We start from the raw sequence: 25,293 nt of genomic DNA, 5'->3' as shown, positions 1-25,293 counted from the left end.
CGCCGAATATGGTAATCTATGTTAGTAGCCCAGTATCGGCATTGTAAGTATAGCACGTAAGTTCTTGCAGATAGGCACAGATAATTAGTATAATTACTTATTTTAGGTTGTTTTAATATACCGATAAAATTAATTAATTATAAATCCATAAGTCCAAAGTTCTCAAGCTTTCAAAGTTACGTAGTGTAAGATAAAACCTTTAACAAATTATTTTCTTGTTTTGAAACATGAAGAAAATATATTACCTATTCCTGTAATCTTACTTAGTGGATCCTCCAAGGCAGTTAAGAACTTACAGATTCTTCTTTCTCTTCTTCCTCGCGTTATCCCGGCATTTTGCCACGGCTCATGGGAGCCTGGGGTCCGCTTGACAACTATTCCCAAGAATTGACGTAGGCTCTAGATTTTATGAAAGCGACTGCCATCTGACCTTCCAACCCAGAGGGGAAACTAGGCCTTATTGGGATTAGTCCGGTTTCCTCACGATGTTTTCCTTCACCGAAAAGCGACTGGTAAATATCAAATGATATTTCGTACATAAGTTTCGAAAAACTCGTACGAGCCGGGGTTTGAACCCGCGACCTCCAGATTGCAAGTCGCAGGCTCTTACCGCTAGGCCACCAGCGCAATTGTTTTGAAACATGAAGAAAATATATTACCTATCCCTGTGATCTTAGTGGATATGGTCCAAGACTGGGTCCAAGGCAGTTTAGAACTTACAGATTGGTGTCCAAAATATGATCACCGGTCAACGGGCGTCTCTCCACGCCACGCCACGGTCTACTCGCTGTACTTATTTCGCTCTATATTTCCCAAATTCTTCTGACTGTGGTAAAAGTAAACAGATGTTTATTCTTGTCACCACTACTATCAAAGCAACACTGTCTCAAATACACCCTAAACCAGAAAACCAGACAATCTAATTATATGACAAATTACAAGCCTTCCAAATTTCAAAGAAAATTAGCAAATATTTGCTCAACTTTTCGAGGCTTTTAACACTGTTAGGCACTTAGGTAACCTGCGCACAATGCCTCGAATTGATGCCATGACGAACGCGCGTATAAGGCAATTGATAGATCAATTTATTTGATCAAAAAGCAATTATTAAACGAACGGTTTACGTCTGTTACTTTGGAATCGATCGAAAAAATTGTATCAATCTATTATGATGTTTTTTTAATTTGAATATCGTATTACTAAACTAAATAATGAAAATAATTTACAACTTTCATGGCGACCAGAAGGAGGAGACCGCGAGTTAACAATACAAAAAAAACATGAAGGAAATGTCTCTACTCACAATCAGTTAAGTAAATGATAAAGTTTATTTTTTCAGGATTAATTATTCTATTTAAGTAAATTGAGTGTGTCCGGTTACCGACTTTACTGTCGACAATTCCCAAATAGGTCTACTATGTAAATAGTTTGTGTCCTACTTATAGGGCAAATTGGACTGCAATCACTGTCTCAGGAGGTCTCTGTTAAAAATGGTACAGCCAGCAGCAGAAGTTGCTAAACGGGCGAGGTGCGACTAGGGTTGCCAGATCGAAAGACGCTATTATCGGGAAAAAATATATATTTTTCGGGATTTTGGGACTTATAAGTCAACGATATTTTACATGATTGGCACTATATACGTATCAGCTGCTTTTGAAGCGCGTCCCGCGCGCGCGCTGCACGCTGAAGCGCTCGACGCGGATAGCTCGCTCGCTCGACGACAGTTCGGAACTCGAAATTATTGTTTTATAACGTGAAGCTGTTTTTCGGGACAATTTTTACTTTGTCGGGAATCGGGAGCACATGCTAAAATCGGGAAAATCCCGCCAAATCCCGACCATCTGGCAACCCTAGGTGCGACGCGGTCTTATTTTGTTAACAATAAAGTCGCGTCAAGATAATTTTGATTTTTGAGCAACTATTGCTTCTGACTGTAATAGGCCTATAACAGATTAACAGATTGGGTCGGCTAAGTACCTCTTTACTTGACTGTAGGTATTCATACATTTCACTCGTCGTACAAACTCAAAATTCAACCCTATCAAGCTAGAAAGCTAGGTCTAATATCAGTTGGCAACGGTGCACCTTCGCAATACGAACATTTCAGCCTCCATTGAGGCGAAATGAATCACCCACGAACAATGACGAGAATGCAGACTACCCACAAGGGCGTCCGGTCCAGCCGTGCGAGGTCCTTGATTGTGTTAGTTAACGCGACTGATTACCTTAACGCAGTGGCGTAGCGTGAACGAATCTAGCCGTGGGCGAAATTGCATCTGCGAGGCCCTTTTCTTTCACTGTGCCCGAAGGGGCCTCGCGCGGCCCCTCTTGGGGCGCGAGGCCGTGGGCGACAGCCCCCTTCGCCCACGCCTAGCTACGCCACTGCCTTAACGACCTTGACGTCCTTGTGACCTTGTACTTTAAACGTCATCCACACGCGCCAATAATCTTGAAAATACGTTAAATACGGGATAAAAACAACACATTTAGCGAGGAAAATGTATGTATGTATAAACTCTTTATTGTACAAAACACAGAACACAAATATATGGCACAGGATAGGCAGTACAAAGGCGAACTTATCCCTTTAAGGAATTTCTTCCAGTTAACCTTTGAGTAGATGAGAATTGATGAAGAACGGTAGACAAGTGTATAGCACTGAGTACAATAGACTAGTACGGTACCTAATAAACATTTTTAGCCGGATATGTTTCTCAGAATATTTAGCTGGAAAGTCTAGGTGGTAGACTAGTGGTAGCCACGTTAAACGACCGGAAAACTCTCAAGCTTTCACGCTTTCGTAAACTCAATACCTACTCGTAGGTGGGGTAAGTAGGCGATAAGAAGAGAGGAAAAAATAAAAAAAGTGATGTTATCAATCAAGCGGAACTAAAAAAGAACGATAAGTTAAGATTCAAGGCTAAGTTGTTCCGCTAGAAAAGCAATACGACCATTACGACCAATTACATTTTTGTTGCTATTGTGAACTTACAGGCGTTCTAATACGATTCTGACCTTGATTTTCGATGTAGGCCCTCTGAATACGATAACGTAAAGCCCGATTCACATTTTAGTTCAATTTCAGTGAGTCTGTGAGCTTCAACCATGCACCTAGGTGGTGGATTGATATCGCTATATAACGCTTGCTGCCTCTAGCCGACAATTAACCGTTGACTGCATCTCGTAAAGTTGACCCAGCATGTAAATCCAGCTTTAGGGCCGTCATAAAGGAAAGCTAATCAGAAAACGAATGTAATAAAAAAACGTTGTTGCGTTTGTTTGGTACGTTTCATATTGTGAAGCCAACACAAAAGTAAAGACAACAAAAAAAAAATACAACAGTGAAATTATGTACAAAAGGAACTTACTAACGATTCACTGCAGAGCCATAGGAGATACCGTGTCTTCTTACTTCAGGCTTCTGATGATGTTTGCCGCATCCTCTCAATTTCGTAAAGGCATGAGCAACAAGGACAAAAGTAGAGACGGAAAAATCTAGCGATTCTGCACTTTTTCGGTTTATTCGCGAAATAACCGCTGTCCCTTGAGCTAAGAGCTTCAGAAGAATGGTACTTCTTTTTGATAAAAGAAATTGCTTCTTGCGTAACACTGCGGAAAACTGTTATTTCTTCATTTGGTTCTTTTTCATCGAAGGACACTTTAGCTTCAGGATTCTTCTCTTCCCAAGAAGTTAGAGGCACCAAGTACTCTTCCAAGACGCTGTGCTTCGAAGGAGTTTGAGATTGAAGTATCAGTGTTGCCAGGTTAACCATTGAGGAGCTATCCGGTTGATGAAGGCCATCCCCTGTTACAATATTAGACACATTACCCTTCAAATTCATCGCGTCCATAAGCTTCATCCTCAGTACAGTGATGTCGGAATCACTAGGCCAAGACACTACATCAAACACTTGCCCCTTTTGACGAGCCTTTTTGAATTGCTTCTTACTGCAACTTTTAGATTTCGAATCCGATAGCCCAGTTTCTAAACTCTTCGCTACATTTGCAGATACCGTGCTCTCTGATTCTGATGGTAAAGCAAAGGCGACTTGCCTGGAATTGTAAGTTCCTTTAGCTTTCTGCAAGTCTATGACGTCTTCGATTTTTCTAATGTTTTGATCTTTAGGTTCGTTTTCTATTTCCATTTCCATATTAAAAATGAAGTGAACAGCGTTGAACAATTTTACAAGGATTTAAAGATATTTTAATTTTACAATTTTGATGGGTGGCTGACATATTTTGTACTTCGCGCTGTCATTCTGCATGAAAGTTACGGATTTCCGGGTCAACAGAAATAAACACAAAATAAAGTCTGTCAAGCATGGTCAAGCCATTTCAAAAATAGTTCGCGCGTAAAGTTATCGTCCCATAGAAAATTTGAATTTCGCACCTTTTCTACTGACAAAGTTGTTTGATAAAAATATTAAATAATAAAATAAAAACAATATTGAGCGGGATTTAAAGGTGAACAATTTTAAATTAAATATAGCTGGTCAACCAAATCTTGTCAGTAAAAAAAGGCGCGAAATTCAAATTTTCTATGGGACGATATCCCTTCGCGCCTACATTTTTCAAATTTGCCGCCTTTTTCTACTGCCAAGATCTGGTTGACCAAGTATAAATCCTAAACTTAAATATACTCGGTCAACCAGATCTTGACAGTAGAAAAAGGCGGCAAATTTGAAAAATGTAGGCGCGAAGGGATATCGTCCCATAGAAAATTTGAATTTCGCGCCTTTTTTTACTGACAAGATTTGGTTGACCAGCTATAAAATAAAATTTCTGCTGACGGAAAGGGCTTGCCAAATTATAATTCCGGTAAATAGCGCTGAACATGCGCTGAACGCATTCTTATTTATTTCTTCTGCCAACACCAGCATTATAATGACGTCACTTGCATGAATCTAGTATAACTGGATTGGGCATGAGTGGTGGGGATAACTGACAGAACGGGATAGTCTTATGTATCTTTCAGTAGGAGTAGCAGCGAAAGCGCTATTATTGTTTGTCATTGTCACAGTCTCACATCTTGTTTTATTCCCCACCGTAAAGTGACTACCGTGATTGGTCGAATTCATTTGTTGCCCACCATAACAAATAAATTCGAATTTATATGTTTTGTCCCTCACGGAGGCACGCGTAGACCACTTCTATAGGATGCTACCTTCTATGCGTCACTTGTCAAAGTCGTACGTGTTTGTCATTATCAGTAATGTCAATGAAAAGTGTTGTCGCTGAAGCGATTCATTGTTTTGTTGTTTTCTTCTAAATCCCGTTGATCATCATCCGCCGTCCTACATTCAGTTCGATTCGCTTTAAATGATTCGCGCCGAGTGATCAAGCACTTGATGTGAACGTGGTTCGACAGTGAACAAGAAAGCAATGGGGATATTCGGGAACTCATCGCCTTTCGACCAAGATGTCGGTACGTGTTTTTTTAATTATCAGTAATCAAATAGGCTAGGCAGCGCCCGGCGTGACGCGGGGCGCTACTGTCGCTTGCACAACAAGCTGGTTTGATTACGTTTCTCTACACGGGAGGAAGGACCTAGCAAGTCTAGCAACTGTATAGTTGGCCTTCGTATTTCTGCATCACTGCCTTTAAATGAAGTGATGAAGTTAGTATCTAGTCTAGGTTCAATTTACTTTGTCATGACATTGTTCCAGTAGACATTAAGACTGGGATATCAGTGATAGAGTCCATGTTCAACTAATGCTTATTTTTCTTGAAGAGCTGTTGGACTGCTAATCAACATTATTATGAAATTATTATATTGCAACTTTAATATCCTGATATGAACTGCTACATTGTAAACTGACACCAAAAGAAACTGAATTAAGAGGTATCTAAAATGTTTTCGAGTTCTAATCTGGCACAATGGACCCAAGCTATAGACATAACAATATAATTTCACCAATTCACATATTAAAATGTCAGCTAAATCAAAAAGCTTGAAGCACTTTTTCCTACAAATTAACAATTTCAATTGAAGATAGCACATTAATTACCTGTGTAATGTGTGTAAAGATAAGGCTAATTGTTTGTTAATTAAGTTTTTGGCCTAAGATGACTGTTGTTGTGTTTAATCATCCCTTGTCAAACTATTAAGTATTGGGTTATAGTACCTATTAGAACTACAATATATAATGTTTGTGCTATGCCTAAACAAATGTTAAAACATTAACCCTTAAAACATCACGAAACGTGGAAGCTTGCGAGTTTATAACTCTGCCTGTCCATTCACGTTCTACTCAACTATGGTTGATTGGGGCTAATTTAATATAAATATCCTCTAGCCACGCCGGCGTCAAAACTTGCCAAGAAAAATGCAATTTTGATTTGTCAAACCAAAGATTCATAATAGAAAGGAACTGGAGACCTATTTATAGGACTCTGTGCTGCTAGAGGATATGACAAAGTACATATTAACAGATATTTGTAGGACCAAAGAACAATAGTAACAGCGGTGAATAGGTTTGGCATTAAACAATGAATAACAGTTAAACTTTATGCAGGTACATATTAGCATTATGTTCTTAACCCCATTTTCTTATTGTTATTGCGCTGCAATTATTAATTTTTTACATGATTTTACCTAGCTCTCTATTTATTTGTATAATCTTAGCAAAACATTTAATATAAATTGTAATTAGTTTTCATTAATAAGGTAAAATATGATTGCCATACTGAATACCAATTTCAAAAACAATATCTTCAATAACATAAACAATGTAGAAGAAAACCTTACTATAATTATTTCTTATGAATATTGCATGACAGAATGGAAATTGTTTGCGCAATTTGTGACTAAAATAGTGGACATACTAGTCTACATAACAATAATTATGGTTGTTACTCCTAATTAAGTTGGTTGGTAAAAAGTTGTTATGGTTAACTAGAATCTGTTTAAAGGCTTTAGTTAAAGTTAGTACAAGTTTAAGGCCGTGCATCGAAAAATAACAGGATCTTAGAAAGGTGGCAGTGGCTAGCCCCGGAAACAAACAGTAGTGATTTTCGGATATATGTTTCTTGACTATATGATAAGACATTTCGTAGTAGTCGAAACACGAATGCTTACAATTTTCTCGATAGAAAATAAATCCAAACTTACGTGTTCATTTTTCGGTTTTAGCTTCGTGCAACTAGAAAACACATCCATATCCAGCACAACCCACCTTACAGCAAAGGCTTTCATCTCGTCTTAACTTTCAAAGAACTAAATATTAACTTATTATCCTTTACCGATGGATTTATTATCGATTTTTGATTTTATGAATTCAACAGCAAACGCCCATTTTACGCAGTTCCGTTTCTCTTTCTGTCATGCGTCAAAGTCATAAATGCATCCTTTATGCCAGTAATGTTAGATGGCCGTCGTGCCTCAAAGAGGTAAGACCTATGTCACTTCGCGCAGCGCTCCGAATTACGTAAAATTTTAATATCCAATAAACGTTGAGTCGTAACTCCATTGAGTAGTAACGGAATCGGAGGTAAACCTATGATGGTGCCTTCTTACAGGCCTATACGTTACGCATGTGTGCGTGTTTGCTAGGCTACGTCATGCTACGTCGAAATCTATACTCTTTGTCAGTTACAACGGGTTAGGAAATTTCGACAGATATTGAAATGTATCGGTAGCTGTTTGGTATTTAGCCATCAGAATCTAACCGTAACTTTTTGCTTTATTTTTGTTTGAAAATAAAATATCTATAAGAATATATTTTTTGCTTTTTTTCTATTGTAATGATAAAAATAAATCTAGTATGTTTCATGCTCAAATAATTTAAAATAATTGAATAAATATTAAAAACTAATTGATATTACTCGTTTTAATTATTATATTATTAAGTTTGTTTGAATAAAATATTTTATTTCAATAATACGAAAAGTTATTATATTTAAGTACCACTAAAAAAGGTCTCTACTTACAAAAACTCACTTGCACGGGCCGGGGTTCGAACCCGTGACCTCCGGTTTGAAAGTCGCACGCCACTACAATTTCACATAAGTAATTTACAATGACATGATACCGTGGAAAAAGTGAATATTACAATGTACTGTGTTACTATCATTTTATAGTTTATTTTGGCTTGACAAGGAGGAATGAGAAAAACGTGCAGAGCGAGAGGATTAAATCTCTCTGTCCCTTTCTTAAAGTAGCCAATCCTAATTATGACATCTGTTTTGATATTAATTCTTTGAACATAATTTGTCGATGTTCTTTTTTATATCATCGAGAAAGATTTTTATTAAAAAAATGTGTTGAATTTATATGTTTTATTTATGTTTTTTTTGCATAAATTTCATTACTTTTGACAAATTTTGATTGTGATGACAAACGATTTGATGTGATGTGTGAAACGAACCATGTGATCAACGATTTATCTAATAAAACTTCATTTAGTCGAAAAAAATAGTTGTCTACTACCGGGTGGAAAAAAATTATGGGCCCTGGAGGGAAAGTGCCTTAAAACCTTAAGTTTGCTCATTTTACTTAAATGAAACATTATTGTTTTTTAAAGAAACAACTGCATTCAAAGATTTTTGAAGTGAAAACTTCTTTAGCGGCGCTAGGCACTTTATGAGGTGGGGAAAAAATGATAAACTCGAGACAGCGTAAGGCGATCATGTGACCGTAAGGTTTAGATGGCATTTAAATCAATAAAGAAAAACTCAATGACATTACATGAAAAAGGTTATAATCTTGTACGGGCTGAAATACGAGGATCTCACAGTATTATAACTTTATATCACTCAAATATAATTCAATAAAGCTACATCTTGATGAAATCGCTAATAAAAGTGAACTCTAGTACTGGTGAATAAAACTCAAAATATCATGACCAAATAAATAAATTATTATAATTAATAAATTTGATTTTCGAATTTTAAACAAGCTCACTGACCAGCAATTTCGGAACCAAAAGTTTTCAATAGAAAGGAGGATGGGTCAATTATACATAGTGCTGCAGACATTTTGGACTAGTCATTGAGTTTTCACTTCTGTCGGCACTCCCGGAATGCAACACGTTGTTTTTTTTTAAATTCGCTTAATCGCGCCCGGGAATCGAACCTACTTTTTCCACACTATTAAAGAACACAAATGCTTTTCTTCTGGTAACTTAAATGTTCTATCTATCTTGGTGATATGTCAATGCAATCAAATAATCTGAAAAAATAACAATAACCCAATTTATGAATTCCGTTCCTTCAGAAAAATGCGAAATGTACGTACAATTTTTAGGGATATCGTACTTTTCCCAGAGACAAATTTAGTTGGCTAAGACACATTTTCACTGATTTGGGGTCTGTACTAAAAATCTAACATAATATGATAAGGACTTAATCGTTTTAAGCTCAAGAGTGAGTTTTCCTAAAGCTTTTTCTAAAAATTATGTCTTTATTAACGTTAGGAGTGCACTGCAGCATGTCAAATGTATGCCAAAATGTCAAGGGAGAGAACAATAAATTAAGTTTAAATTCCACTTCCACTCATCAGCAAAGTGATATAAGTATATCAGCAGTTTAAAGTTATTTTAGATTACAAAATTAGCGCATCAAAAAAATCAAAGTGCATAGAAAAAAAGTCTCCTGAGTCATAATAAAATTGATGTCTCTTGGGTCACCAGAAAAGTCACCAGGGAGAACGATGACCCAAATCACATTTAAAAGAAAATGTAAATTTTGTGTACTACCTACGAACATTTTTCAAAAAACTATGTTTTTATAACATATTAGACCCAGGATAGATCTAATACCTCTTTTCCTACCCCGGATAAAATGGTCGGCGACTAAAAAAGTAACTGAAACGTTACGTTATTAGGTTCACGATGCCGCGTTGTACCCTTGCCTTCGTTGCGATATGTTTGGTAAGTCAGGAGACTTAAAAAATGAGCCATGATTTTGGGACATATTAACAAATATTTTTTTGAATATATATTAATTTTAGCGGGCTGTAATAATTTACCAGTTAAATTAGATGTAAATACCTTTTTAGTTAATCGTTAATATGATATATTAGTAGCAGTAAAACACTTTATTGTACAAAAAGACATATAAAACATGAAAAAACACACATCCTTCGTATATGGTAGAATATATTTTTCACACTTATAAGTAAAAACCAAAACCGATACGCGATTGGGATACGCTCTTTTTGTATGGGATAAAAAAAAAATCTCCTGGGTCACCAAGAAAAATCGACATATTAAAATAATTCAGTTCGTTTTTAAGTTCTAGTCAGATTGACTTTTTGGTTATTTGAGATAAATTACAATAACGCTTAGATTTGAAAAACATGATTTTCTATTTTGTTGCGATCGACCCGGGTAATAAAAATACGGCGAATTTGAACTGTTGTTTGTTGTCGTTGTAAAATGTATTAAAAAATAATGTAGGCACCCCTGACAATTGAAATTCAAAATTATCCAGAAAAAGCGGCCAAGTGCGAGTCGGACTCGCCCATGAAGGGTTCCGTATTTAGGGGATTTATGACGTATTAAAAAAAAAACTACTTACTAGATCTTGTTCAAACCAATTTTCGGTGGAAGTTTGCATGGTAATGTACATCATATATTTTTTTTAGTTTTATCATTCTCTTATTTTAGAAGTTACAGGGGGGGGGGGGGGGGGCACACACATTTTACCACTTTGGAAGTGTCTCTCGCGCAAACTATTCAGTTTAGAAAAAAATTATGTTAGAAACCTCAATATCATTTTTGAAGACCTATCCATAGATACCCCATACGCATGGGTTTGATGAAAAAAAAATTCAGTTTCAGTTGTTCTAAGTATGGGAAACCCCCAAAAAAAATTTTTTTTTCTATTTTTGTGTGAAAATATAATGCGGTTCACAGAATACATCTACTTACCAAGTTTCAACAGTATAGTTCTTATAGTTTCGGAAAAAAGTGACTGTGACATACGGACGGACAGACGGACAGACAGACAGACAGACATGACGAATCTATAAGGGTTCCGTTTTTTGCCATTTGGCTACGGAACCCTAAAAATGAGTGTTTCAAAAAGGCACCCTGTATTCCTTACATACCTAAATAATCTCTTATTCAATAAAACATATAATTACTAAACACTGTGATTTATTTCAAATAAATGCAAATCGATCGGATAAAAGATATTAATACCTACCTATACAACAATGAATACGAGTACAGTCAGCTGCAATAATATGTTACACACCGAAGGCCGTTTTGCGGTAGATCATGTTAGATCTTATTTGTAGAGCCATAAGAGCGTGTCACATATATTTGCGGCCGTCGAAGAGTAACATATTATTGCAGGTGACTGTACCTATGAAAAATTCGAGGGTTAATAAAAAGCATTTCAACCAAAGCATTTATAATAATAACGACCATGGACGCCTGCAACCCCAGGGTTATTGTAACCCCATAACAATAAGGTTGAAATTTGCATTTAGTGACCGCAAAGTCAGGTGAGCGTAATCAAGTAAATCTGTTTTCATCATATTTTATCAAAAATAATCTCTTTTCTGTTCTTGTGCTATTTTCTTATTATCAATACTCTTAACTTATATGCTATATACGCTGCTGCTTCTATGATGTTAACATCTTCCAAAACAACAATAAATATGCAGGTTTATGAATTAATTATTTTATTGTTTGCTATTATGAACAAGTAACAACGCCATCTGTTTCAATTTTTTCCGAATTTAAGTTTCTGGCCGACCGCAGCGACCACGTATAATGGTAGTTAACTTCTGTAACGTTAGATGGTGCTAAAAGGTCACACAAACTTCACGTGCGGCGCGAAGCGTTTCCATGTGTGCGTGTTAGCGGGGAGGGAAGAACTAGCGGGCGTGGTTTACGAAGCGCCAGACGCGGCTGCAGTAGGCCCTTAATACTCAAACTAGATTTTGTGTCAAAACTAAACCTTCTATGAGACAACCACTGCGTAACTTCTTTACCAACCGCTTTGGTAAAATCATCAGGTTACAACCAAAAATCAATAATTGCATAAAAATAATTAAACTAAAATCAACCTTGTTTTGTTACTAGTATGGTTCACTCTGGCTCTAAATTCGTGGTAGTAATTAATGAGTTTTTGTTGTCACCTGACAAAATGGTGAACCTTTGACTGCATCATTAATAGTTTTATTTAAAATTAGAAAGTTCAATATCCTAATGTAAGTAGCACTTATCAAAATGAATTATCTTATCATACATTTTATAGTTACCTACTTAAATAATGAATCATATCTGCTTGTAGTAGATGCAGACCACCTATATTACGTAGTAGAGAAACTGATATACTGATGACTCATAAAGTAAGAGCTTATTATAAATGATTATTCACATTATATTTATTTCCACATGCGGTTAGGTACATGGAAAGATATATTAATAATCTATCAATGGAAAGTTCCAGCTACTACACTATACTACGACGTGCTACGACCTAGGGCGCCTTGGCACTTAGAATTTAGGGGTGGGGGGAAATCATTTCTAGGTTGCCTGCCGCCTGGGCTCTTAGGCTCGAGCCACGAGGCGGAAATACGGCCCTAATGATAATTTGGCTTTAACTTAGCAAGATTAATTTAGAAATATAGAAAGAACATGATGCAGGATTTTGATATAATTCAGAGAGCTGCCAGAATTTTCAAAGTTTTAATGACACAAATATTTGAGAATAACCTTGAGATTTTACTAAATTGATTGTATGGTGTAAACTTGACTTTTAAATTACACTCGTCTACATATATCAAGTTGTATGTATGTTTGATAACAAACTCAGTCTTACATGCATTTTGTACATGTATACAGAAAAGGCGACAAACGAGAACAACTCAAGCGAAGATTGGGCCTTAATCCTAGAGATCTGCGACCGTGCGGGCGCCGGGGCGACCGCGGCCCGGGACTGCCTGCGCGCCGTCACTCGTCGATTGGCCCACACCGACCCTCATGTGCAACTGAAGGTATGGATTATTGAGCTGATGAAGCTATTGCAATGGAGCCTACAGCCTGGGCCTTAATTTGTGTGATCTGTGGTAGGTACATAAGTATACTCGTAAAAATGTATTCCTGCATATTTTCAATCTTCAAACGTAAAACTGTTTATTTCCAAAATATGATAGGCACAGAAATATGGCAGCAATACAAACAATAAATTACAGGGCTAGTATTAACTTATTCCTTGTTAAATATTGACTTATTTTCCTCGTAATCGACCTCGATAAATATTAAATACCTACTGAAGTACCTACCCATGTTATCCTTGACTTATATCCGTATAATAAATGGTTATGTAATGTGGTTATTATGTGTATGTTGTCGACGTTGTCGTACAATCTACAATGTATACTACACGGTTAAAAGGTTCGGAACCCTGGCTAACGTTTATATAGGGGGGAGGGGGGGATATAGGGTCGTCATTAGGAGACCAACATGAATTTACGAAATGCTTCTTTACATACAACTTACAATACAACAAACATCTTAATTTGTCTTTCAAATTCATGCTAAAATATTACTTACTTGGCTGGCGCGATGACCCAAAATGAGTCTTAAAATATTCAAACTCTTAATTTTAATATTATCATCATCATCGAAGATTGGACAGCTGATGTAAATGGCGCCAATAATTCATGTATACAAGCATCAAAAATAATGCTTCGCACGGCGTTCACTACTCGTCAGCCAAACGATTTCCTTTTGACTGTACAATTCTTCTACAATCTTGATAAGTTTAAGATAATATACATATATGTAACACCTTATTACTATTCATAAGTGCTTGTTGCTAGGCCTACATGAATAAAGTATATTTTGACTTTTACTTCAATAACTTCTTCAAAAACTCTTCGTAATTAAGTTAAGTAGCACGACTTTACGTATTTATTCCCCAGGCAGCGACCCTCCTCGACGCTTGCGTTTCCAACTGCGGCCGCAACTTCCTCCTAGAGGTCGCCTCTCGCGACTTCCTTCACGAGTTCCGTCGTCTGCTATCGCGAGCCCAGCCTCCCGTGGCGCGCCGATTACGAGGATTGTTAAAGAAATGGGCGGAAAACGAGTTCAGAGGCGATCCGCAGCTCGATTTGGTGCCTTCGCTGTATCTGAAGTTACGCGTTGAAGGTGAGTTGAACTATAACGTCATTTTAATGCCAAATGACCACAAGAGGCTACAGATTTTACTACAGAGATAAGAAGAGTACTCGAGGCATCTCGCGATTTTCTTCCCAGCCCAGTCCCCTGTTGCATGCAGACATAGGGCCTTTCTTCGGAATGGCGGAGAATGAGTTCAGAGGCGATTCGCAGTTGGAGTTCACTGTATCTGAAGTTACGTGTTGAAGGTTATAAAAATGATTATAATTTTTTTTAAATAAATAAATAAATATTAGAGGACATTTTTACACAAATTGACTAAGCCCCACGGTAAGCTCTAGGCTTGTGTTGTGGGTACTCAGACAACGATATATATAATATACAAATACTTAAATACATAGAAAACAACCATGACTCAGGAACAAATATCTGTGCTCATCGCACAAATAAATGCTCTTACTGGGATTCGAACCCAGGACCGCGGCTTCACAGGCAGGGTCCCTACCCACTAGGCCAGACCGGTCGTCAAATAATAAACCAAATTAATCTATTATACCTTTAGAAAATGTCCTTCATAACTCTACCGCTGCACGGTGGTTCGGCTTGTATGGAGAGAGTGTCAAAAATCGATTTCTCCAAAAGTATCAAAGATATGTACAAAATAAAAATACGTATATATTTGTTGTTTTAGGGTCTAATAAAAAAACAGTAATAAGAAGTTTTACTTTGTATATAATATCATTTAAAAAAATCAAATGATAACAAAAAAATATGCAGAATACATACAATTTTAAAGCCTTATAAAAATACAATAAAAAAATATATTACAACGTATTCTTCAATAATATGATAAAACTAATACTTAATATTAATTATAATGTAAAAAACATATATTTAAAATTAAAACTTATATATTTACAGAGATACAAATATCGTACAAATTGTGCAACACAAAATTTTATCACGTCACGTCTCGGCCACCTTAAAAAACTAATTTAGACTAATCAATACTTCAAAATAATCTAAAATGTTATTTAAACAGCCAATAAACTAAGTACATATTGTGACAACGATTGTTTTTTCTTCTTAGGTGGTTTCCCAAGGCCCAATCATAGGGTCCGATAGGAGACGATTTAAAAGATCCGTATTCGTGTTGGTGCGTGACATCTTCCGAGTATTGTTAAGCTTGAACTGCTTAATATTTTTATTTGTGGACTCGGCAGCTTCTTCTGAAAGCTCTCTACTATTGGTAACATCACGTGGTTAATCACTGTAGCTCCATGAACGATTACTTTATGAACAGAAGCTGGCATATAGTACCATTCATATTCTTCTATACTTTTCCGGGCCATTTCTAACGCATAATCATTGTATTTCACAGAATTTATTTTGTACCCGGAATTAATACACTTTAAAATTGTACCAAATCTATCAATAGGCTCTTTTTAATGCCTTTTTAACTTATTATCTAACACTAAAACACTTTCTGTGGACGAGGTCGTACCTAAATGTAAGTCTAACTTTTTTGTTTTCGTTTAATATGGATAATTTCGGAAGATTCACACTTTCTTTTTCACTCAGCCACTTGGAATGTTTTTTTCAACACGGTGCTTTTTTTTTCGAAATGCAGATTTCCATAAAACGGTAAGTCGTTGGCAAATATACTTGATAACTTCTCCAAATTGGCAGTATCTATGTTTTCTGCATCCGGCACCATGTATATTAGCTGTTGTAACACTTGACGGCGTTTTTCTGCGTCTGAACCACTCGAAGACTGCCATAGTTCAAATATAAAACCCCTTGAAAAGGTTCCGATGTACTGCATATCTGAAAAAATAAAACAACATCAATAAACATAATCGTAAGGTTTGCGTAGCGTTGCTACACTTAGGCCTACGCAGGCGTAGAAGGCCTGTAACTAGACACTCTGCAAATTTCCGCAGACAATGAGTTATGGCCATTAGTCTAGACACATTTGACTTCTTAATTAAGAAAAAAATATCATTATTCATCATTAAGCACATAGTTAAAAGTTTGAGTAAATTACAATTTTGAATAATTTTTAAATAAAATAATGTCATGGCGTAGACCCATCGTTGTATCTATATTTTTAATAAAAATGACAAATAAGTAATATAATATAAAACAACATACCTGATTCTTGAAGCTCCATTATTATTAATGGTCACTTTTATCACAAACTTCTAAAGATAGCCGCTAATGAGCGGTCACTTAATGAGTCACTGATAAGGGTGTGCGTGTAAACGAAAGTTGTGTTCACTTTAGAGTTTCCTTAAGGAATGAAAACAAATAGTTATGCGGGATCTATTTATAGTTAATTATAGTACATTTATGAGCCAATGACATGACGGCATTCTATATTTGAAAATGAAACCTGCATTTTTTTGAATTATGAATACTAGCCAGACCACCGTGCGCTGGTGTCTAAGGGCATTTCTTTGAAAATGGGCAGGGAATGAGTTCAGAGGCGATCTGCAGCTATATACACTCAGCTGCAAAAGTGCACGGCCAATTTATGTTATGAATAACTTCCACTCATGTGTCCATCCAATTTTACAGCTCGCCGCACATCAGAAAAGTTCTCGAGGTTCCGGGTTTAACCCGTTATCATGTGTCCTATTGTTAATTGTTTTTTCTACTCCCGTACCTTTATTTGTCATTGAAAAGGTCGTTCACACACCTTTAAACCCCTATGTTATAGTTGTCAAGATAAGTCTTTAGTCTATTCCCCAAAAAAGTATTTGTGCATACACGCAGTATCTTTTTGGTACTTTTACGATACTTCGTGTAATCACCATTTAAAAAATATTGTATGAAATACATTGTTGCCAACCTAATTTTAATTGTCATCTGTGACAGATGAGTACTAAGTGCATTGCTGCCAATTTACAAAATATTCATTAGGTTCTATAGTAGAAACAATAAAATTGCTTCAGAAGTCAGAAACGCGCATGTCACACCCGTAATATAGCAAGATCCATAGACTACGAACACCGCTTAGCGTTGCTTGTTAGTCTCCATAGGCTACTGTGGTCAAAATCGAGAAAAAAATCTATCCAAAATTGTAATTTAACTAAGAGCAAGTACCAGGGCCTCATGAGTTACAAGAAGGTATCGCTGACCAACCGGCCGTGGGGCGCGGGGCGCGGTTGGCCAAAATCGAGAAAAAAACTATCCAAAATTGTAATTTATAGTTGGTCAAACCAATTTGTCAGTAAATAGGAACAAAAAAACTATTTTTATCCTTTTCTTTTGGGTGCTAGTACTAGTGTAAGACAAAGATAGTATGATTATCTCAGTCTATGTTTGAAATAAGACAGTCCTTTGACACACTATAACTAAGAGCAAGTACCAGGGCCTCATGAACTCATGAGGCCCTGTAACTACAAGAAGGTGTCGCTGACCAACCGGCCGTGGGGCGCGGGGCGGTTGGTTTGTTTACCTACATATATTATGTCCTATATGATTCCACTTGTTAAATATTATTTTTGTTGAATGAAAAATATTTGTTAAATTTACAATTTTTTTTCAAAGTGCTTGGTCGTAGAAAAAGTATTGTATGCAACTTTGTTTAACTGAGTCAAAAAATACTCGTGGCGTCTTTATTAACAATTTTCGGCTTCGCCTCAAATTGTTACTCACGCCACTCGCCTTTTTTGACCCCACTTAAACAACGGTTGCATAAAATACTATAAAATAATACAATACAAATAATTTTATTGAGAAAAGTATAGTACAGTGGTTGCTCTTAAAGACTAATAATTTATAAAGACAAGTGATTTACAAATGCCTGAACTAGGATTCCCTGTGTTTCAGGCAGCAAAGGACAATATTAATTATTTATTACTTATTCACTTAATTATAAACTATAGGTATGGTACACAATATAAGTCTTATTACCTAAACAAAAAGTGGATTCTTAAGTTCCATTAAATATGAGAGTACAGTAGGTAATCATTTTACGACTATTAGTAAGTTCTCTGTATCATCGTACGTCATCTATTGAAGGGCGTTGCCGTTAAAAGCCGTTTCATTATTCCGCAGGCCACGAGTTCGAAACCGCCGAGCCGGCCGCCGCGCCCGCCCAGACCGCCGCCTCCGCCGCGGCGCGCGAGCACGACGACCTGGCGCGCGCCATCGAGCTGTCCCTACGCGAGAGCGGCGGCGGCGCGACCGGCGGCGGCGGCGGCGCGACCGGCGGCGGCGGCGGCGGCGGCGGCGCGCTGTACCCGCGAGTTGATGAAGCGGCCGCGCCGACGCCGACGCCGGTGCCCGCCGCCCCCGCGCCGAGGAAAGTGCGCGCGCTCTACGACTTTGAGGCCGCCGAGGATAATGAACTCACGTTTTTAGCTGGAGAGATACGTTAGTATAGTTTATCTACACACATGTCATTAGTGCTCTATAATGCGTTCAGAAACCGTCCGTCGTGCGGACTAATCCCAACAAGGGCCTAGTTTACCCTCTGGGTTGGAAGGTCAGATGGCAGTCGCTTTCGTAAAAACTAGTGCCCACGCCAATTACTGGGATTAGTTGCCAAGCGGACCGGAGCGGAAGCGGATTAGTCCCATGAGCCGTGGCAAAAATGCCGGGACAACGCGAGGAAGATGAATGCGTTCAGAAACCGTAGGAAATGACAAGCTTTATTACAACCAATTTTACTATGAGAACTTTCTTATCTATGGTAGTAGGAAAATTTGTACTTTAATGTACGAGTACATAGGTAACGTTATAGATTTTTGTAAGGTTATGAGTTTAAATTTGGAACAGCAGTCAAAACTCAAGTGGGTCTCTATTATAGTATCCATAGATATTAAAACAGTTATCGATACGAAACGTCAATTTAGTATGTTTTTTTTAAATATAAACCGCACGATATTTGATCTCGAGTGACATGAGAATAGGGACTTCATTCTTTTGTCTAGGAATTAAAAAAAACTACGGATGTGTGACATGCGTGAAAAAAGTTTTCATTCACCGCCATTTGACGTACAGTTTATCTTTTAGTTAGTTTTAAGTATGTGTTTAGATAAAGTAGTGTATGTAACTGTACATAATTAGGCATTAAAATACTCGTGTGATCCTTTTAAGAAACTCACTAACGTTCGTTTCTTAAACCCACACTCTTATTTTAATACCTCTCGTTATGTAGCAGTCACATAAACTACTATTGTAGCTTTCTAATAGACCCCGACGGCTAATCCTATTGTCTATTGTTAGTAAAACCTCTCGTGCCACGTGCCACAACCACCTGCATAAAAAATCGCTCGTTCACTTTACCCAGGTAAATGAATTACAACTCCTATGGAAATTGCAATAAGATTCAAAATGAACTAATGGATAAATATTTTGTACCGATGTGTGTAGTCAGTACTTCGGTTACTGAGTGCCGGCGAGTCGAACGCTACAGAACCAGTCTAAAATGTGTCATCGAGATGCGTAACAAAGGCGCGTTATCGGAGAGCGCACCTACACTGGTTTTTTGAGCGTTGGACTAGCCCGCGCTCAGGTGCCAAATAGAATAAATAAGACCCTTTTTTGCAGGTAAGTAGCAATTGCGGTTTTACTGAACAATAGACAATAGGATAAGCCTTCGGGTTCTACTAGAAAGCTACAAACTATACCGTTCCTATACCTGAGAGCGCACCGAGAAGTGAATCGGCTCCACTCTAATAAATAAATAAATAATAATAAATAAATATTATAGGGACATTCTTACACAAATTGACTAAGCCCCACGGTAAGCTCAAGAAGGCTTGTGTTGTGGGTACTCAGACAACGATATATATAATATATAAATACTTAAATACATAGAAAACAACCATGACTCAGGAACAAATATCTGTATCATCATACAAATAAATGCCCTTACCAGGATTCGAACCCAGGACCATCGGCTTCATAGGCAGGGTCACTACCCACTAGGCCAGACCGGTCGGTCTAATAACGCGAATTAAAAATTGTCTACTCCGGAGCACACCTGGCCGAAATCGGTCAGGAGAGCATCATCATCATAATTGACCGAGCGAGCCCGAAGCGCGAGCGAAGCGTCGCCGTTGTAGATGGGGCAAAAAAAGCTTTTGGAGTTGTGTCTCTTCTACTTTACGGGTAGCATTTTAAAACTTTATTTTCGTCTAAGTTTATCATTAAATAACTATGTACAAGTATCTATATGAATTAAAATTTGTTTTAGTGTGGGTGACAGATGCGAGCGACCCCAACTGGTGGAAAGGGAGCAACGAGCGCGGCGAGGGACTCTTTCCTGCCAACTTTGTCAGCGCCGATCTCGAGCCTGCTCCAAGTTAGTATACCTAGTCTAAGCGTCACTTGCACCATTCCACTAACCTGGGGTTAACCGGTTAAACCTGGAGTTACCATGGTTACCAGTATAATTTGACACTGGGTTAACGGTTAAACCGCTTAACCCCGGGTTAGTAGTATGGTGCAAGTGGCCCTAAGACACCAAGGGCACTGCGTCTTTTTAATTATTTATTTAGAAACGTATAGTCTTATAAAACATGTTATTAACTAGTTGCCAAGTTTGTGCAAAGTTAACGTGGGCAGAGTCCATTTTTATATTAACCCGTATTTCCATTTGACGAACTTTATGAGATATTATTTATTTAGTCTATTTTCGATAATGAAATTTTTTAAATTTTATATTGCTTGACATTTGTATATAATCGTAGTTATTTGCCTACTTGACGATCGTAACATAAACTCGTAGACTAGCCTAGAATAATTTATACTGTAGTATAAATTGTAGTGTAAATAAAAAAATCTAAATCATACGGTTTGGTACAACTGATCCTTATTTAGCCCACAGCTGAGCATTGGCTGTTACTTTGATGCCCTGAGTTATAACTAACTATAATGTGTCAAAGGACTGTCTCATTTCAAACATAGACAGAGAGAATCATACTATCTTTGTCTTACACTAGTACTAGCACCCAAAAGAAAAGGATGAGTATAGTTTTTTTTGTTCCTATTTACTGACAAATTGGTCTGACCAACTATAAATGCCTTATCCAGAGGCCGAGTCGCGTCCAGGCGGCAAGAGCGTCCAATTCGCGGCCTCCTCCGGGCCTATTCAAGAGGAAGAGGAGGAACCGGGAATAGATGAAGCGGCGTTAGACGCGGCGTTGCTCGCGCTCCACGAGGCTAGCCCCGAAGCACCCGCCCCTGGGGAAGAGGATCTCGCTAGGCATGAGGTAAATCCAATTATTGACACTTAAACTAGTTAATACCACCTATTTCTGTTATTGAACAGGAATATGGTAGGAATTGACCTACCATGGTTACGTATGCTTCATGTTAAGATATGGCATTATACTTTGGGGCAACTTATGTTGAGATATATTACTCCAAAATCAATGCATGGGAAAGAATTACGTTTGAGGCGGTAAATCCAATTAATGGCACTTAAACTAGTTATTGACACTTATTTCTGTTCAAAACATCATGGTCAAAGGTTCCAGCCCTACTATGCTACCATAGTTACGTATGCTTCATGTTAAGATATGGCGTTATACTTTGGGGTAACTAAAGTTATGTGAAATAGAGATTTATTACTGCAAAAGCAGTACATTAGAAAGAGTCGTTCAGACGGGAATAAGCGTGTAAATTCACGGCCCCCTCCAGTGTTATTCAAGAGGAAGAGGAGGAACCAGGAATAGATAAAGCGGCGTTAGACGCGGCGTCGCTCGCGTTACACGACGTTAGAACTGACGCACCCGTTCTAGGGAAAGAAGACCTAGGCACGAAGTAATTTAAATCCTTCCATTAGCACTATCATCAGTCTTTGACTTTTACTCGGGCATTCCACAAATATGTCTCTCTACTCCGTTGGGCAGCTACCTTAACCTGCCGAAATCTGTATTATACCCGTATACCGTTGAATTTAAAGCTAAGTATCAAACGTGTCAGCGCTCTTTAGGGCGAGCCGTCACTGAGTATGAGGGGTAATCCATTAATTACGTCACACGAATTTCTAGGTTTTTTGACCCCTCCCACCCTCCTTGTCCCACTTGGTCACATTTGGCAAACCCCTCCCCCCTAGTGTGACGTCACATTTTTTCTACGAAATCGCCAAATCGAATTAAGTAAGTACCTAAGTATTATTAATATATTATCAAAATATTTTTACCCATATAAATATTAGTAATTTTATAACCCAAAGCTGCTTAGGAAAGGAAAATTACCTAAACGAATAAAAACGATTATCGTTTTAAAAACTTGTTATTTAAATGTACAGCGAATAAAATAATTTAAATAAATTTTCGGTTACTGATGAAGTTAAAGTGACGTCACAAAGTTTGTGTCTCCCCCTCCCCCATGTCACAATATGTCACATTTTCTTGACCCCCTCCCTCCCCCTAAATGTGTGATGTAATTAATGGATGACCCCCGATGAGTAATTTTCTGGTTTTATTGACCAACCTACTAAGGGTTTCTATTGTTTGCCAAATAGTTTTAAGTCATAATGTATTGTTTGCCCGCATTTTCGTTAGTCATAATTCATTTGGTTCAGAAACGCGTCACTTTTCAGGATTGCCTTAAAACAAACCTAACCTAAGCTATCTATAGGATAACGTTACGAAAATCCTGAAAAGTTAACGGTTTCAGTTTTATGACTAATGATAATATGACAAGCAATACATTATGACTTAAAACTTTATGGGAAACAAGGGGACCCCACCTACTAACCTATTACATGGTCTATAGGCGCGCGCGCTGCGGCAGGCGGGCGTGGTGGACGCGGCGCTGCAGCGCGCCGACGCCCGCCACGCGCGCCTCACGCAGCTCTCCGCCGAGCTCGTGGACGCGCTCAACCTCTACCACCACCTCATGCGGGAACCGCTCAAACCCTACAACATGCCGCAACCACATGTACCCGGCGTGCCTCCGGGGGTGCAAGGTACTAAACACTGTATTACACCTCACACGCAGCTCTCCGCCGAGCTCGTGGACGCGCTCAACCTCTACCACCACCTCATGCGGGAACCGCTCAAACCCTACAACATGCCGCAACCACATCTACCCGGCGTGCCGCCTGGTGTGCAAGGTACTAAACACTGTATTACACCTCACACGCAGCTCTCCGCCGAGCTTGTGGACGCGCTCAACCTCTACCACCACCTCATGCGGGAACCGCTCAAACCCTACAACATGCCGCAGCCACATCTACCCGGCGTGCCGCCTGGTGTGCAAGGTACTAAACACTGTATTACACCTCACACGCAGCTCTCCGCCGAGCTGGTGGATGCGCTCAACCTCTACCACCACCTCATGCGGGAACCGCTCAAACCCTACAACATGCCGCAGCCACATCTACCCGGCGTGCCTCCTGGTGTGCAAGGTACTAAACATTGTATTACACCGGCCAACCCCATTGTAAGCATAAAGAGTATTTGATTATATTATCTATAAATAAAATGTATATGATATGTTCAGGTGTGCCGGGGCCATCCCTGCCGCCACACTTGCAGCAGCTGCACTACTTCCCGCCGCCCGGCCCGCAGCATCCACCCGGACCGCCGCCGCAACCTAGGTACGTATTGATATAGTTTGTAGCTTTCTAATAGACCCCGAAGGCTAATCCTATTGTCTATTGTTAAGAAAAACCGCTCGTGCCACGTGCCACAACCGCCTGCATAAAAAAATCGGTACTTCGGTTACTGAGTGCCGGCGAGTCGGACGCTACAGAACCAGTCTAAAATGTGTCATCGAGATGCGTAACAAAGGCGCGTTATCGGAGAGCGCGCCTACACTGGTTTTTTGAGCGTTGGACTAGCCCGCGCTCAGGTGCCAAATAGAATAATTAGGACCCTTTTTTGCAGGTAAGTAGCACGTGCGGTTTTACTGAACAATAGACAATAGGATAAGTCTTCGGGGTCTACTAGAAAGCTACAAACTATACATCTTATAAAACAAAGTACCCCCCCCCTCCTACCTACTACCTGGAGGGGCACTGGCTGGGGGTGGGTGCGCATATACAATACAATACAATACCTCTTTATTGCACAACCTCAGAATAAATGTACATGGAAACACAAATAATACATGAAGACAGAGGTAAACAACAGGCGGCCTTATCGCTAAAGAGCGATCTCTTCCAGACAACCTTTAGGCATATATATGTATGTTCGGACGTGAACGGACTTTCATGTTATTTTCATCTATCAATAGAGTGATTGTTGAGGAAGGTTTAGGTGTATTATTTGTTAAGGTTTTGTGTAACCCGTGCAAGCCGGGGCGGGTCGCTAGTATCAGCTAAGTATACTTAGTTGAAATTTTCTGAGGTGATTTTTTTCAGCTCAAACCTTACCTGTTAAACAATATAACAAGAGTGAAAAAAACAACTTCTTTTAAAAAACAATTTTACAGTTCTACTTATGTGGTTCAAATTCATGTAACAGCTTATTCGGAGATAACACGTTTGGGTAATGTTGGACGATCGGCCGTCCACATTCAGGTAAAAAAATTGGAGATAACAAAACATAACATGCATACATAACTATCCTTTCCAACAAAAAAATTACGCATGTAACCGATTTCCAAAACCGAAGTGATCCCATAAGTGCTTCGTAACCAAAGTGTTCTACGAGGCACTAAAAATGGCCACTCGGTCCAACCATTTACGAGTACTCTAGGGTAAATATATTCCTCGAAATAAAAATGCCCGGAAGAATTTAGAAGCTTCTACGAAAGTTGCCCCCGTTGAAAATACTTATTTTAACGTTTACTTTCAGGTGCTGAAACCGCGGCCGCGTTGTTAATTAATACGATCTTATTACCGACTTATTGTTAATCTTGTACCCGTATTTATTTCCAAGCACGTTAGTCGCAAAATCGCATTCCGTGCCTCCGCGCACTGTTTGTACCTTAAAGGGTTAGGTTAGTTTAAAAATTATCTGAGGCCCTATTCGGATGTATTTATTAGTTCTTGATATTTTACCTTTAGAGATCCTAAAAAAACTTAGCGATGCCAATAAATATTTTCGAATAGGGATGTTTTATTCCCGTGTAAGAAAAATTAAAGAGTTATTTAAATAGTCGGAGTTGTTGAAGGAAATATTTTAATCGAAATTTGTCTGTAAGCAAGTATGTGTATAATAATGGACATGCAATAAAAGACTAATCATTATACTACTATTTTATTTATCAAAAAGTATAATCTAGCACCTACGAGAAAAA

At 38.4% G+C, this 25,293-nt stretch overlaps 2 protein-coding genes across 2 annotated transcripts; one reads left to right on the top strand and one right to left on the bottom strand.

Moving 5' to 3' along the window:
• Positions 1-3,272: 3,272 nt before the first annotated feature.
• Positions 3,273-4,206, bottom strand: LOC134648408 (uncharacterized). Its single transcript, XM_063502929.1, has one exon. The coding sequence runs from the start codon at positions 4,149-4,151 to the stop codon at positions 3,414-3,416; it is 738 nt and encodes a 245-aa protein (XP_063358999.1). The 5' UTR covers positions 4,152-4,206; the 3' UTR covers positions 3,273-3,413.
• A 982-nt stretch (positions 4,207-5,188) lies between these two features.
• Positions 5,189-24,876, top strand: LOC134647784 (signal transducing adapter molecule 1). Its single transcript, XM_063502094.1, has 9 exons — positions 5,189-5,425; positions 12,802-12,953; positions 13,884-14,109; positions 18,145-18,462; positions 20,291-20,398; positions 21,130-21,308; positions 22,822-23,455; positions 23,551-23,647; positions 24,849-24,876. The coding sequence occupies exons 1-9, from the start codon at positions 5,383-5,385 to the stop codon at positions 24,853-24,855; spliced, it is 1,764 nt and encodes a 587-aa protein (XP_063358164.1). The 5' UTR covers positions 5,189-5,382; the 3' UTR covers positions 24,856-24,876.
• The last annotated feature ends 417 nt before the right edge of the window (positions 24,877-25,293 follow it).

This window comes from Cydia amplana, chromosome 5, assembly GCF_948474715.1.
Source record: "Cydia amplana chromosome 5, ilCydAmpl1.1, whole genome shotgun sequence".
In the NCBI taxonomy this organism is placed as follows: Eukaryota; Metazoa; Arthropoda; class Insecta; order Lepidoptera; family Tortricidae; genus Cydia; species Cydia amplana.
The sequence above is the reverse complement of the archived record's forward strand: the minus strand, read 5'-3'. Positions and strand labels throughout refer to the sequence as shown.

What these genes read in the sequence shown, in the direction of transcription:
- LOC134648408 (XM_063502929.1), bottom strand. Translation starts at nt 4,151, where the DNA reads ATGGAAATGGAAATAGAAAACGAACCTAAAGATCAAAACATTAGAAAA.
- LOC134647784 (XM_063502094.1), top strand. Translation starts at nt 5,383, where the DNA reads ATGGGGATATTCGGGAACTCATCGCCTTTCGACCAAGATGTCG. An exon ending in GCCTTTCGACCAAGATGTCG is followed by an intron (nt 5,426 to 12,801) that starts GTACGTGTTTTT and finishes ACATGTATACAG; the next exon opens with AAAAGGCGACAAACGAGAAC. An exon ending in CGTGCCTCCTGGTGTGCAAG is followed by an intron (nt 23,456 to 23,550) that starts GTACTAAACATT and finishes TGATATGTTCAG; the next exon opens with GTGTGCCGGGGCCATCCCTG.